This window comes from Eptatretus burgeri, chromosome 8 (assembly GCF_056783735.1).
Source record: "Eptatretus burgeri isolate ZD-2024b chromosome 8, Ebu_testis_v1, whole genome shotgun sequence".
NCBI lineage: Eukaryota > Metazoa > Chordata > Myxini > Myxiniformes > Myxinidae > Eptatretus > Eptatretus burgeri.
In genome coordinates this window covers 75,575,174-75,591,140 of record NC_140968.1, presented here as the reverse complement: position 1 = coordinate 75,591,140, position 15,967 = coordinate 75,575,174, and the positions used below count along the sequence as shown (strand labels likewise).

Here is a 15,967-nt window from a genome sequence, read left to right as displayed (position 1 = left end):
CGGGGGATCTTATGTTCACCAGCTAATGCTAACAGATGGGAAACCAACCTGAACCTCCAAGGAAGGGACGCCAATTTGTGATGCAACGCGCTTCTTGCAAACTACCGATCTGACAGTTTATAGTCGTGTCGGGAATCAAACGCAGATTAGACGGCTCGATCAGCAAGTGTGCTACCATTGAGATACCCTGTGAGGACATTAAAATGGTGACTTTGATCAATATATCAACATTTTGCAATGTGCTGTATCGCAACCTTACAATTCCCGAAAAGTAATTAACGCGGTGAATCCACTGCCGTGACTATGTCAGAGCTTGATGAGACGTGCTACTTACTCAGATACACGAGGCATCAGCACTCTGTAGACCCCCAAATTTGGCATGGTTAATAACGTGAGAATGTTTGGTCAGTCAGTCAGACTTTAAAAGCTTTTTCAGAATAGTTTTGTTGAAACTTCCTTGAGTTTTAGTGCCAGAGTGTATCAACAAGCTTTGGTGTAAAAAGTTATTCCCACTCCTCTTTTCCCACCCCCACCCCCCCTTCCCATCCTTCCTCACAGTTTTCTGCACTTCCCCTGGACGTGGTGGTCCTTCCAAGGCAGCAGGCCTCCTTTGAGTACTCATTTATCCCTGCGGAGCCAATGGGAGGTCGCCCATTTGGACTGGTCATCAACTTGAGTTACCGTGACGGAGTGGTACGTATTGCGTTGGAATCAGCAATACCATGATATTCTTGATGAAGATGAAACTGAAATTGAGCCATCTTGCCCATTGCAAACTACACCATGTACACATCATTGCACTCTCACTTATTCCTGGTGGTCCTCGTACCCCGGGCAGAGAAGTTGGACAGGATTCAAGCATGCCATCATTCTCTTTGAACGAAAGATGCCATGTGATAGTTCGTATCGGTGAGCTAAATAGAAACGGAAGTCTGCTTTGCATGCCCCTTTTGAAGCATGGCATGCTTTGTGATGCAGCACAATTGCTGGCGTTGAATGTTGAAGCAAGACCATCAATGTTTAAAAATCCATCAAGTGAAAGTTTATGAGAGTACATGGTACCGCCGTGGAAAATGAGGTGCTGCTGACACTGAGCGTTTCGGTCTTTGCTCGATTCGCTTTTGCTCGTCACACGTAGGAAACGTGGGATTCTTTGGGTAACGGTTTGAAAACTCGACACCATGTGTGGGAAGTGCATGTCATTTTGTGAATCTCTTTCCCCGGCGTAGACTCAGTACCGTGATGCCGTGTTCAATCAAACGGTCACGGTGACGGAGCCAGATGAAGGACTGGACGGAGAGATGTGAGTTTAAGATGTATAAAGTTTTTTGTTTTTTTTCTTTTTTTCTTCTGCTCGTTCTCTTAAAAACGCCCAAGCGAGTCGGACGTTGCTTGGGATACAGTTTGTTTTGGCAATCGTAATCGACAGCTCATCAGCCCACTTCGGTTGGAGATCATTCATGCCCAGTCCTTATCAAGCGGGTCGTTCTCCATTGTGGTGGGACATCTGCTTGGCCATGCTGCTGCTTAAATCTCATTTCTTGGCAGGTTTTTCATGTACCTGTTTCTTGGTGGCCTCCTTATCCTGTTGCTGGTCGTCGTTCACCAACTGATGGAAGCGCGCAAGGTAATCCACACCACGCAGTTCAACTTTACACTCGAGATTCTGTACACATTTTGACCTCCGTGAGCTGTGCTGGTAAACCAAGCTGTGGCATGTCCAGCATGAACAATTATTTTGTGGTATGGTGTGCGTTTACGGTACCCCTTGTTTATCCGTTTCCTTCAGAAACGACGACCGACTGGAAGAGCTGTTGAGATGGGGACAACCATGGTGAACGGAGTCGATATGAGTTGGATCCCACAGGAAACGCTGGATTACATGAGTAAGGATGCATCTGCCTGTTTTTTTTTCAATTGTATTTTCAATCCATGATGTTTCTCAGAAAAAAAAAAATTACTATTTGTCTTTTGTTATTAAACCTAATGTTTTTGCCTTTTGACTTTTTATTCCATGCCAATGCTGGTTCATTGAAGAACAAAGTAAGAGAGGTAAGTGCTTGAGCTACCTTGCCCACTGTTTCGACTGTGCAGATAAATATCGTCCTGTTTTTGGTTTGTCTGCTCACACTCAATTTTATTTTTGACTCCCAAATACTACCCGTTGCTTTGTTGATGGAAATATGAGGAGAGGGGGAGAAATGGAGAAAGAGGGGAGAGTAGGTAGGGGGGGGGGATAAAAGCAAAGGTTCACAGTGTTGCTGATGGGATGATGGTTGGAGAAGAGAGCGTGAAATCCATAAAGAGTGGTATTACAGATTACCGGAAAAGTTCCTTCGTTCACCGCTGTTCTGGGCACGTGGCATACAGAGAGGCTCGTGGCTCTGAAAACGCCATAAAACTTAAAAAGAAGAAACCCCTCCCATCCCATCCCACCCCTCTTTCCAGACACTCACCCTTCCCCTCCCTCAGCAGATTTTGACAGTTTAGTCCACGAGATCTGATCCTCAAATCCGAAGCCAAATTTTGATTATATGCTTTAATTAGTTCACGGGAGGTGATCATGGTTCCAAGGCAAGGCGCTTTTGAGTAGGCCGAATAAATTTGTGGCTTAAGAACCCAACAACGTGACAGAGGGCTGATTAAGATGGTGCATTGCCATTTTTGGCAGGCTTTTTTTTTCTTTTCTTTTTTGTGATGAGCACCCCCTAAAGTACCTTCAAAAGGGGTGTTTAAATTAACCCGAACACCCAATTTTCACTCGTACACTCCCTTGGAGTTCCATTGGTATCCATGCAAAGTTTTGGGCCAATGGGTTTCATGGTTGAGTTATGGAGAGGGACACACACACACACACACACACACACACACACACACCTTTAGACCTTCACACCTTTGACCTTTTGATACCCTGTAGAACCCTTTGCCATTTAAACCCTTTTTACATACGTTTTAGCATCCTTTCGACCCCTACAAACAATTTTGACCCATTTAGACCTTTTCAGACCTTTGTCCTTGACAACTAGACCGTTAGACCTTTCATTTTGTACGTCTCTCCATTTATTTGCCACACAAAACAAGTCATAGCAAGGGTCTGCAATCTCTGATTGCTCGTTCTTGTTATTATTTGTTGAAGGGCCCGTCTGTGGTGGGCACTTTAGTACTGTTCTTCTCAAACAGCTCATATAACCATGTTCTGTGATAGTTGCATAATTTAATTGGTTTCAAATTAAATTATTTTCTGTGCACATATATCTTTACAATTTAATTATACCTCGTTTACCATCCACTTCTGGGTTAGCGCACACACCACCAGGGGGGTGCTATTACACATACTGTGCATACAACATACATGCGATCATTTAGGGACTGCACATGAGTATCTGCTTCGGTGGCAGTATTTATTGGTTCTCACCAGGTTCCTCTCTGATCCACACCTAATGGGGCATTTCTTCAAAAGTTTTATTAATGCTTTAACAGTAAATCTTTTGGTTTCATTCATGATGGCAAAGATTTTCCAACATCTGGCAAGATTATTCTGGCCTCATATTTGCAGTCTGTCTCTTCCCAAACAGACTTGTCAGCCACATTATATTATTGATGAGCTTGTTGGCAGCTTTGAGGACCTCAGATTTACCAAAGTGCTCCCTAAGTAACACCACCATTGTACAGTACAAGTTTTTGCCAAATCGGGAATATAGGCTTGTCGTTTAAGGGATGAGAAGAACTTTTGTAATTGAAAGTGATATTTTCCTTTTTCTTGAAGAGGAGGACCCTTGTAATTTTTCCGTCACAAAGATATGTCATTCAGATACTTTATCTGATGTCGAGGCTTGCATTACTCAGGTCTGAGATGTGATTGTTGGTTCCATCTTCTGGAATGACTTGTCAAACATGAAGTTGGTCATATAGAGGCAGATTGTTTGTGAAGGATAGTGGATTAAAAAAAAATGGGGGGGGGGGTTAACTACAGGTACCCATTTCTTTCATACATGTTCAAGTAAGCTTTGTGGACGTTCATGCTATAAATCTCGGCAACACTGAGATTCCACTTCCGGTTCTGGGTTTGGAGTGTCGGCAGGTTCTCTCACGGGTCTTTGCCGACTTTCTCAAAGTTAAGTCTCCGGTCGATTTTTGTCCCGTTTAACTGTTTATTTTCTCACCTACATGTTTCTGTGTGTTCCTAGTTTAGTTATGTTTCAAAAATCGTGCTATTTTGTGAGTTTTCGTCGACCTTGTCTTACCGGGTCCCTTGAGGCCTACCCATCCTTCCACTCGAGGTGTACAATCATTTTTATCTGTATTCTCTCCCTGTTACCTTCAATTCCTATTTTCCCCACTTTCCAAACACCCCCCATCCCCCCCCAACTAAACACTCTGTTTCTTGTCTTAAATTTAAAGGAAAAAAAACTACCTTCCTCCCTGCATATCCACGAGTCCCGATCCCTCTTCTTCTTCGGCATCTTCCTCCTTCTGCCAGCACACCATCTTTCTTCTATTTGAGCTGACCCACTCTCTCCATTACCTTCACGATTTCTTCCTACAACCTACCATTCCCGAATCTTACCTAATCCTCAAAAATCCATCAAAAATTAATAATCTTCCTTGTACCCTTTCGATTGAAACAGCTCCTGTGTAACCACGTGTCTCTCTCTCTACCCTCTTCCTGATACGTTTCATCGACCCAGCAGCTTCACTCTGCGTTTGTAGTTCCAAATTCACCATACACCTCCACAATTTTACTTCAACCTTCCCTTTTCCAAATGTTATGCAATCCTTATTTAAAATAAATTCACTTTTGACTATACATCTCCCATAGCCACGTGATCTGTTTCCACACTCTGCGATTACCGATCCAAATTCACCATTCACCTCACTATTTTTTTCTACAACCTTTCCATTACCTAATCTGATAAACTCTCTCAAAAAAATAATAATAATAATAAAAACGATTTCTTATAATGCTTCATCTTCCTCTTTCACACGTGTGGTTCTCATTACTGTATCATAATGCACAACTCTTCTTCTATTTCAAGACTGCTTTCAATTCGACCTTTCCTTCAAAAAAATCTAATCTAAATCTAAATTTTAGGTTCCTTCAACCTAAAAAATCCAACTGTTACAGCGTTTCATCTCTCCATTCTCTTAATTCGCCTTTATTGCATCCATCAAAAAATGGCTTTAATTGCATTCCTGGCCTAAAAAAAAAATTTCAACCCCGGTTTGCTATGAATGTTCACTTTCCATAAACCATTCTTTTTTTTTTCCAACTTCAGTGCCAACTCACCCCTCTCACCCCTCCCTCTCAAAACAACCATCACACTCTTCTCCCTCCAAGCCTCCCTCTCACCTTTCTCAAAAACTCCCCCTCACCTTTCTCTCTCAAGTCTCCCCACTCACCCTTCTCTCACCATTCACCCCCTCACTCCCCCTTTTCAAAGTTGCCCCCCTCACATATACAAAGCTGCCTCCTTCCCCTGCCCTCTCACCTCCATCTCATCCCTCCATCTCCTCAAATCCTCAACTGCCTTCTGCCCCCTCTCCTGCCCTCCCCTCTCCCTCAGCACCACAGAGCCTTTTCTCCTCCTCATCCGGCCCCCACCCCTTGCTATTCTGCAATCTCCCACACTCTTTCAACTCTCCTTACCTCCCCCCCTCCTCCCTTGTCCTACCCTCCCCTCCCCTCCCATCCCCTGCATCCAAAGCCTCCTCCCCTCCCTCTTCATTAACAGTGTGGACCTCAAATATCCGAGGCCTTCGCTCAAACCTTACAGATCTCTCCATACAGGTTGCCACTGACAAACCAGAAATAACCTGCCTAACAAACTTTCCTCCCTCAAGATGTCTCTGACTCCCAAGTATCTCTCCCTGGTTACTCCCTCCTCCGGTATGACAGACTTGAACCTTGTCTTGGTGGAGGAGTTGATCTCTTCATCAAAGGCTCTATTCTTCACTCTCCATGCACTGCTCTCACTCCCCGACATCTCCAGGAATACCTCTGGCTACAGCTTCCCCTCCACTCCAACCTCATGTTTATATGTGCACTGCACCATCCACCGAACAGTGATGACTCCATCTACACCTCACTATCCGAAAACATGGACCAACTTCTATCTTCTCATCCAAACTCTCTTCCTCAGTTGTCATCATGCCAGTTGTCTAGGTGTGGGTACCTCTCTCACCTGTCTTGGCAATTCAGCAAAAGCCTTCTGCGACTCATTGGGACTGACTGAATTGGTCAACTTCCCGACCCGGATCTCAACCAATGGTACTCTATCTCTTCTGGATCTGATTTTGACAAATTTCCCTGAAAATGTCTGCTGTTCTTCCTCCGCTCCAATGGGTTCTTCTGACCACATGCTTTCAAAGTGGACATAAGGGTGCACCACTTTTGCAAAAGTAGTTGCTGGAATGAAGCACTATGTGTCTATCGATTCAACGAGTGAAGTTAGGTGATCGACCAAAGTTTGAAAATTTTCCCGCCTTTTTTGACCTCGGGCCGCCATTTTGAACTTTCAGGAAAAATCCATATTTTTGGAAATATTGATTTTTGAATATTTAAAAATTTATATTTCTCTGTGTTGTTTAGATGGCCGAATGCACTTCAGTAGGCACCAGTATGATAGTCAGTACCCATAAATATTCACAACTTGTCCCAACATTTTGAGAAGGGGTTGCCATTTTGGAATTTTACTGAAAATCCCATAATTTGACAATTATTGCACGGCACCATTGTTAGGCATTTACAGAATATCAGTAGTTGCGTTTTCATAAAGACATTATTAATGACAAATGAGAGCATGATCAATTAATTTTGAGAACAACCAAATATGTTTTAAGCGACATGGTTTTCATATATGACAACATAAAAATCTAGCAAACAAGCAACCACCCAGATATCTTATAGAGAACATATCGTTTGTTTTGTATAGTCTGGGTAAAGCTTCCTGTGCTCTTCCACACACTGTAGCAATGCTTGACGTTTCTCATCATTGCACATATGAATAAAGTCAGACACGAGCTTAATTCCTCTTTCAGCTAGATCATTTACGACATGCAAAGAATTAGCACTTTCGCAAAATTTCCTGTAACTAGCGAACTTGTCCCACATAGCAACAGGAGCCCTGACCATTGGGTCAGTCAAGGTTTATCTGCAAGTACACAAAGAATAAAAAAAAATTCATGAGATACACACAAAATATACGATTTTCACTGAATTTCCAAAATGGCAACCCCTTCTCAAAATGTTAGGACAAGTTGTGAATAATATTTATGGGTACTATCATACTGGTGCCTACTGAAGTGCATTCAGCCATCTAAACACAGAGAAATAAATATTTTTAAATATTCAAAAATCAATATTATTTCCAAAAATATGGATTTTTCCTGAAAGTTCAAAATGGCGGCCCGAGGTCAAAAAATGCGGGAAAATTTTCAAACTTTGGTCGATCACCTAACTTCACTAGTGGAATCGATAGGCACATAGTGCTTCATTCCAGCAACTACTTTTGCAAAAGTGGTACACCATAGTGGACATCTTTATCTGGTTTATTTCTGGCTGTTATCAGAGATCCACCTCAGCGCCATCGAGTCTGGCATTTCACTCAGGCCGACTGGCAGGGTCTCCAAGCAGCCATCAAACTTCTCGACTGGTCTCCCATCGCTACTTTCTCCGTCAACTTATCCGAGGAATTCTTTCAAAGAAACTTGCTCTCCCTCATGCACAGATTTATCCCCTCTCGTCTTCAATTGGGCGACCCTTCCTCCCGCCCATGGTTCACTGAAGCTTGTGGCGAGGCAGTTGTCCCGAAACAACTTGCCTTTGCCTCATGGAAAGCAGATGCAACTGAGGGTAATCTTAGTTCCTTCCATAAAGCTCGGAACAAGTGTGTATCTACCCTCAGGAGAGCCAGAAAACAACATCTTTCTCATCTCAAGTCTGAACTCTCAAACCTCTCTCCCTCCTCCAAATCCTGGTGGCGTCTCATCAAATCTGTTTCTGGTGTATGTTCCCCCTGCATCCCCTCCCTTACCTCAAATGGTCGCACTGCTGATACCCCCTGTGGAAAGGCTGAATGCCTAAACTCAGTGTTTGCATCGAAATCTTGTGTCCGAAACCCATCGCTTTCTGTACCCACCTTACCCAGTTGCACCCAGCTGTCCCTGGACTCTGTGTCCTTTTCTTCTGACAAAGTGGAGAGTTTGCTGTCAAACCTCGACTCAGATTCTGCAACCGGTCCAGACAGCATCAGCCCACGTGTCCTAAAAACCTGCTCCTCTGCTCTTGCTCACCCTCTCTGTGTGCTATTCACCCTCTCATTTGCTCAAGGTCATCTGCTTGGAAATCAGCAAACATTACCACCCTGCATAAACAAGTGAAATCCTTCAATACAGTGCGTGTGGTGAATCAAATGAGTACACTGATGTTAAAATATGCAATCTATGCTTTTTCAGTTGAAAAACAATTAAAAAGCGTACTTAATATTTGAAATGTAAAAATCTAGTTATTATTGTGATGAGCACCTTTATATATATAACAGAAGGAATGAAATCGTTCGATACAGCGTGGCAGGGGACCGCAAAAGAATGATTGTAAGTAAATTTCAATTACTAATGCATGACGAAACACTTGTTTATGGCCAATATTAAAGAGAATGATGGCATAAGAAGAACTTAGCTTTCTGCGTTCGGCGCGAAATGCCATAGTGGACGGAAATGACGTCTTTCGTTCGTTCGTACATGAGGGGAGCGTTTCTTCGTTTTTTTCCGTCAAGCAATAAATTAAATGGTTTTCACATATATAACACATTAATTTCACAAATTTCCATTGAAGTACTCGGGTATTTCCATCAATTGTCGCCATTTCCGTCGAGGTTACGCACTGCATCTACCGGACAGCCGTCATTGGCTGTCTTGAGGCACGTTGGGGGGGGGTGGGATGGGGGGACACTGGACCCACCGGAGACATGGTAGACGACACCGGGGACATTTCAAACTCTGTGCAATTGTATACAGCGCACGCGCTGTAAAAAGGTGCAAAAACAGATCCCTGTAACTACAGACCAATCAGCCTTCTCCCAATCATCAGCAAGGTTATGGAATCCATCATTGCTTCAGACATTAAATCCTTCCTTTTCTCCAATGGCTTGATTTCCGATCATCAATTTGGTTTCAGACAAGGTCACTCCACCCTGGATATGCTGCTTCTGCTCTCCCAACAATGGATGGAGGTACTCAATGCCGAACATGAAATCAGAGCCATATCCCGAGACGTATCGCGTGCTTTTGACACTGTCTGGCACCCTGTCCTGCTCACCAAACTCTCTTCCTATGGTATCCAAGGGCATCTCTACTCATGGCTTGCTAACTTCCTCTCATGGCATCCACAGCCAACGTGTGACCCTAAATGGAGTTCTTTCATCCCCTCTTCCTGTCCAGGCTGGAGTTCCCCAAGGCAGCATTCTGGGCCCTGTTCTTTTTGTGGTTTTCATCAATGATCTCTCCGACTCTCTGGAAAATCCTCTTCATCTTTGCTGATGATTCCACCCTCTGCCGTACCATCTGTCATCCCTCAGACCAGCAAGCAGCAGCTTCTTCGCTCACTGCAGATCTGGATAAAATCACAAACTGGTCCAACACGTGGAACATGTCTTTCAATACGGACAAATCTCATACTCACTCTCTCCGAAAAGACTGTTTGGAACCCCCCCGCCCCCATCTACTTTCTCAACAATCCTCTGGAAGAAGTCCTTTCTTTCAAGCTTATGGGTCTTACTATCCAGCCATGATCTTTCCTGGGAAAGCCACATTTCCAACCTGGTCTCCAAAGCCAATTCGCTTAATGGGAATCATCCGTCGTGCAAAGTCCTTCTTCGGCCCACCTGAGCTCCAGACCACATGCAAAGCTTTCATCCGCAGCCTGATGGAGAACTACTCTCCCCTCTTGGCTGGTGCTCCTGCCTCTCACCTTTCTCGGCTTCATGCTGTGGAAACAAAGGCATTTTGGATCACTGGCATCTCCCGCAATGAGGCTGAGCCTTTGGGCCTCTCACTCTCTCACCACAGACAGGTCGGTGTTCTTTCTGTCTTCTACCATCTCCTCTCTGGTCTCGCCACCACTGCTCTGTCTGTGATGTGTCCCCACAATATTTCCGCAGGGCGCTCCACATCCGCCAACAACCCCCTTCTGGTAAAACTACCAAAATCACTGCTCACCTTCACCCTTTCATTCCTCTTTTTTCCCACCTTTGGAATAAACTCCCTCACTCTGTTCAATCCCATTCTTCCCTCCAGGCCTTCAAAACAGCTGTTCACCACCACCTCTTATCGCCCCCCCATCCAAATCCTCGATCTTTTCTACCCCTGTTAATCCACCCCAAACCCACCTCCTTCAAATTCCCTGCTTTCCTTCCTGAAAGTCCCTGTAATGCCCATCTTGTATATCCCATGTTCCCTGCCCCATCCCTCTCCTTTCCACAGATCTCCTAAGGTCTCTGTTCCCCACTGTTTTGTCCCTGCCCCTCTTGTCTCATGCCCCCCTTGCTGTGCGTTGTTAGCTCTCATACGAGCCTCGACAAGGTATACAAAATAAATAAATAAAAAACACGTATTGCTGTTATACGACTTGCTTGTATTTATCTCTTTCCTCCTCAGAGAAGAACTCTCCACGGCGGTCGCCAAGGAAACGCATATCCAAACGAGCTGTCGGAGCAGATGAGTGACAACTCCCTATCGTTGGTCTTTGAAAAATGGGGGTGGGGGGGGAGGGCATATGACCCACATCAAAACTGTCACATTGCCTCCCCGACCCACTTCACCTTTTGGTAACCCCGACCCTCTTCTGTTCATGTTCAGTAAGATTGGGTTTACAATGTTCAGTTAAACCATGCCGGAATGTCTTTGTTGTTGTTTTTATTTGTTTGGTTTTTTTCCCCTTCTACTTTGCCAAAGTTGTTGTTGTAAACACATGCTTTGCTGTTGACCTTGTTTGGTTCCATAATGAATTTGTAGGTTGGGGCTTTGGGCCACCTTTTAACTTGCTCAATGGTGCATTTTGAGCACTGAATTATTCATGTGGTATCATTTTGCTCTTGTGCTGTCAGCAGTAATTGTTGTTCAGATGATACTTGAATATTGTTTGAAGGGTGGGGATGGGGGAGTAGGGGTGGGGTGGGGTGATGAAGAATGCATTCAGGGAAGAATTTTTCAATCCTTGGATTTTAAGAAGGTGTTGGCAATGTTGCTGAAGGTAAGCCAGAGCCAGCCTATTCTTGCTTGGTCGTGATCTGTTGCCTTGTCATGAGTTTGCCAATTCTCCTTCGAGCAATGAAATAAAGGGTGAGAAACATTGGAGCTGTGCAAATGTTTTATTTATATTTATTTTCCCAAAGCAAGGGAGTGTGGCATTTATAATCTGAGGGCTTACAATTCAAATACACCATGTCTTGTCTTAGGTTTTAAAGATGTTGCTCAAAGGCAATGAAGATAGGTCAACAATATGTTCATCTTTTAAATCTAAAGTGCAACAATGTTGCTCTCACTTCTGCAAACTGCTGCCAGTGCCCGAGCAATACGAGGCTTGTGTGGGATGCAACTCAGGTCCTTTGAGTATCCTTTAGATTCTCGACTAATGTGAAGCACAGATAAATCAATGGACAGACCTCCCGGTGTTAGTCACCGTTGTACAATACTCGATTGTTGCCTGTTTCAGACAGTCCCACACCTGTGTATGCACATGAAAATATATTCGCATTTCCTTGTCACATCCAAGTTTTGTCAAATGCTATAAATAGTTTTTGGCCCCATCTCTCAATGGTGAATCACTTTAAAAATTAAATTCTCATCCGTATCTTCACCAAAATTGAATCAATTTGGCCTTGTCACACACAAACTGCCCACCAAATTTCATCTGAATCCATCCACAACTGAGATATCCTGTACACAAACAAGCAAACGGGTGAAACCACCTTTGTTGGTGGAGGTAATGGTTGAGTGAACAAGAGCAGCAGAGCCAGTTTGAGACACGCACTGATGCCGTCTGAACCTGTTGCGGAATCTATGTCAAGGTTTGCCAGAAACCTCTCCACCTTCTCAAGTGAGAGAGACTCCAAGAGTAGGTGGAGTGAGTGAGGGGTTGGATACAAGATGTGGAAGCAAACACAAGTGAGGTATTTGGCCTTCTCATGAGCAGTCACCAGTTTTGCCATTTGAAGTGATGGAGGAGGAGCATACACCAGAGACAGACTTCACAAGGTGCCACCAGGTCTAAGGAGGAGATAGGTTTGAGAGTTCATCCGTGAGGTTGGCCAGGTGTTTTCTGGCTTTCCTGAAGGTGGACACTTTTGTTTTGGGCTTTGGGGAAAGATCTGAGGTTGCCTGCAGTTGGATTCTCAGAAAAGAAGGCTTGTGGTTTGAAGTGTCACATGATTCTGTGTTCCAGAGGTGAGAATAGGTATGATAATTGCAGATGAGATGGGATTCTGTATTTAAGAGAAAGCAAGTTTGTGTGGAAGGATTCCTTGGCAGGAGAGGTGGAAATGAAGGACCAGTCTTGACATGAGATGACAGCTTGGGTAAACTGCCAGACTCAACTGCGCTGAGACAGCTTTCTAACAATAGCCGGAGAGATGTTCACTCGCACGCACATGATAAGCTTAACTTATTGGAACAGGAGATATTTGTAGGAAAATATTACCAAATTGAGAAGGGAGGACATGCCTTTTTGTATACAGTTGCTGCTGATGGAAGAGCTAGAACACAACGGATCAGGACCCAACATAGCAGAAGGGGGAAATTCCAACAGGAGAAAAGATTCCAACAGAAGGTCGACGGAGAAAATAGATAGATGGACAAACACGAGATGCAGGTAACGATGAGGGGTAGGGGGAAATGCAGTGGGTGGACAAGATGGATACAAAAGCCCCCCCCAAAAAGCTGGGGTGGGGTGGTTTAACGGGTGTAGAAAAGATGGTTTTTGATGGGGGATGATCTGAAATTATTGTGAACAGCTGTATTGAAGACCTGGTGGGAAGAAAGATTGAAGAGTGTGGAAGTTGGTTACACTGGTGGGAAAGTGGAGGTGAGCAGTAATTCTGGATTTTAGGAGTTTTATTAGAAGAGGGTTGCTGGTGGACCACATGTTCCCCGCTGATACCTGGGAGGAAGGGAGCAAAGCATGAAGAGGACAGAGGGTGCAAGACCAGAAAGGAGGCGGAAGAAAACAGACCACCAACCTGTTGGCGATGGCGAAGTGATAGGCTCATTGACTCGGCTTCATCGTGGGAGAAATCCAGGTCAGAAAGTGCACTGATTGGATGATGCTCATGGAGTCACAAAAGTTATTTTCTGTAATGCCATGGCTGGATGAGGAGGTACCACACCCAGCCAATTGCCATTGTGAGTTGAAATCACTGCATATGAGGAAGCGATGTTTATAAGATAGACCAGTGTTGGCAGAGAGGGAGATGTAAGATCGTCCATGTTAGGAAGGTACAGCACACACAAACAGAAGGTGGTTGTGGAGGGGAAAGTGTAGCCAAAGTTACTCCTGTGGGAAGTAAAGTTCTTGACATCAACTAACTCTGCCACCGGAATGAGGTTCAGGCCTCTCAAACCGGAAAAGACTATACCCATGGAGAGACACCAAGGAATCTAGTAAATCCTGTTCAGCTGATAATGTCAGGTTCACCAGTGGAAGCTTGGATTGAGAGATCTGTCAAATTGGAGTGAAACCTCAGATGTTGGAAGTCCAAAAAGTTAGGGATGGGGGAAGAGGTGCTGTTGACAGGGAGGGAGGGGGGAGAGGATGGGGTGCGGAACGATGTGGGGTGAGCATGGAGGGGGCAGTATGCTCGTGAAACTGGGAAAGGCGGGATTCTAGGGAAGCGGACAATGGGTGGGGAGTGAAGGAAGCAGGGTGGAAAGGCAGCAAGGAGTGAGAGGAGCATAGGGTGGACATGCACGTAATCAGGGGATGCGGAGTGGGGGTGGGGGGAGCTTGGAGCGGGTGTAGGGAAACTCAGATGTGAAGATGAGGTGGGGAGGGTACTGGTGTGATGGAGTTTGTCTGACATCATAGTCCCACACACAGTACAAAAAGGGTTGGATTTAAGGATTCAAGGGGCAGAGAGACAAAGACAGACATCAGGATTTGGATGGGAATAATGATTAAAGATGCAAAGAAAGCAATATATGAACACAAGTGTATGATGCATGGGTTCACAAGTCATCCAGCGATGGAGACGGTGAAATGTGTTTGGAAGCAAGCATGTGGGAAGATTGAACGTTTTCAAAATTTGTTTCAATCGATGGAGAGAGGGATTGAAGAAGAAGGTTTCTTGTCAGTTGTTTTTGCATTAAACAGGAGGAAAAAAGAGAAATTAAAGTGAGGGTGGTGGAGAATGAGATGATTGGAGACACGTTGTGGCTATAAGAAACAGTTCCGGCAGAAAAAAAAGGTAGGCCCAAAACTATCCGAGCCTGAGACGGAGAAGCAAAATAAGTAGAATGAACACGAAAAAAAAATACACAGAAGTGAGTATTCAATACAAACAACAATCGACATACAGAGAATATAAAATCTATGGCAACACAGACAAATCCGGAACGATTACTCAGCTTTTTGGAAGCAGAGCTCTCACGAAACCAAGAGAAGTGACAAAGACCAGGGAACTTGAAACTGAAGTCCAAATCATTGAGGCACTGTTGACCCACTAAAAGAACCAAAAGTATAAAGTTTATTGAGAGTCAATAAAAGTGCACAACAGAGTAAATGACGAAAGATAAAGCTAGCTTCATTGTCCACAGGCACATTGGTTATTCTATTGCACATGTGCAGGTTTTCATCCTTTGAAATAGGAACAAGATATTGTCGTCCACTTATTTGGAGAATCTCAACATCACGAGTACAGAACCCACCCCACCCCTCCCCCCGTGATCCTTGACCATAAGTGGGCTGTATATATTATATTTAAAACATCAGGGAAATAAAACAAATGGAAAAGTCTTGCAGCTTAAGAGAATACCAACAAAAATATTGTTTCACTATAAGAGGAATTTTTTTTTTTTTCCTTTCTTAAAATCTGGAAATGAAGGGAATGTTTAAATCCGGATGTCAGGCTTCATGCAGGAAGGGCCCAACTGGAAGGTAGATTTGTTGGATTCTCTCAACGTCATGCCGGCACACGGGGCAAACCTGAAATTAAATGGAAAACCATTCATTCCGGTCAGTGCCTTTCCCCATTTTCTAAGTTGTGCTCCACAACCATGTATCCGCTCTTGCTGCACACTCGACACAGTGGTGACTCCATAAAGCCGGAAACTAAAATCTACATGCCCTGTGCACATCTAAGGTGTTTAGACTAAATTTAACCAACCTAAATATCGATATTAACAATTCTCCAAGTCAACTGCTGGTTATATCTAAATCTGTGAAGACTATCATCTGATCAGAAAATAATATGACATCTTGTGAATATTAGCTGCTGTGCCTCATTGTGCTTTTCAAGCTCGAAGTGATCTGCCAATGACTTGCTAAAAGTCTCAAAACATATTGCCCTCCTTGCGCCATTTAAGCAGGTACAAGCGAAAAATACATTAAATCTTCAACAACGATCTTCTTCTTCTCCTTTCGGCTGCTTCCGCTAGGGGTCGCCACAGCGGTTCATCTGTATGATCCGCATAGTGATTTGGCACATGTTTTACGCCGGATGCCCTTCCTGACGCAACCCTGGTCACCTCTTACGACACAGGGATATGGTACACCTATTTTAACCGGGGTATACACCAGCTCAGTACACTGGTACTCATTTCGCCGACCTCGGAAGGATGACAGGCTGAGTCAACCCCCTGGTGTATTAATTCAGTGGCCCAACGGGGATTGAACTCAGGACCTTTTGGATTCCAATCCGCTGCCCTAACCACTGCGCCAACACCAGGCTAAATCTTCAACAACGATATCACCACATAA

General features: G+C 44.2%; 2 protein-coding genes across 5 annotated transcripts in view; one reads left to right on the top strand and one right to left on the bottom strand.

The window, feature by feature from the left end:
* SSR1 (signal sequence receptor subunit 1) overlaps window positions 1–11,350 on the top strand; it is a 28,196-nt gene extending 16,846 nt beyond the window's left edge. The window contains exons 5-10 of one of the 3 annotated variants that reach the window (XM_085892665.1): window positions 559–693; window positions 1,230–1,303; window positions 1,549–1,627; window positions 1,790–1,886; window positions 2,038–2,052; window positions 10,654–11,350. In XM_085892665.1, coding sequence (XP_085748791.1) covers window positions 559–693; window positions 1,230–1,303; window positions 1,549–1,627; window positions 1,790–1,886; window positions 2,038–2,052; window positions 10,654–10,721 — 468 coding nt within the window. In that variant the 3' untranslated portion in view covers window positions 10,722–11,350. Of the gene's footprint in view, window positions 1–558; window positions 694–1,229; window positions 1,304–1,548; window positions 1,628–1,789; window positions 1,887–2,002; window positions 2,053–10,653 lie in introns of all 3 variants that reach the window. The other 2 variants (XM_085892664.1, XM_085892667.1) reach the window with 2 other exon arrangements.
* The window catches only part of MYLIP (myosin regulatory light chain interacting protein), a 29,243-nt gene continuing 18,938 nt past the window's right edge, over window positions 5,663–15,967 (bottom strand). The window contains exon 8 of one of the 2 annotated variants that reach the window (XM_085892663.1): window positions 5,663–7,151. In XM_085892663.1, the coding sequence (XP_085748789.1) occupies window positions 7,137–7,151 (15 nt within the window). In that variant the 3' untranslated portion in view covers window positions 5,663–7,136. Of the gene's footprint in view, window positions 7,152–14,712; window positions 15,194–15,967 lie in introns of those variants that run through there. The other variant, XM_085892662.1, reaches the window with a different exon arrangement.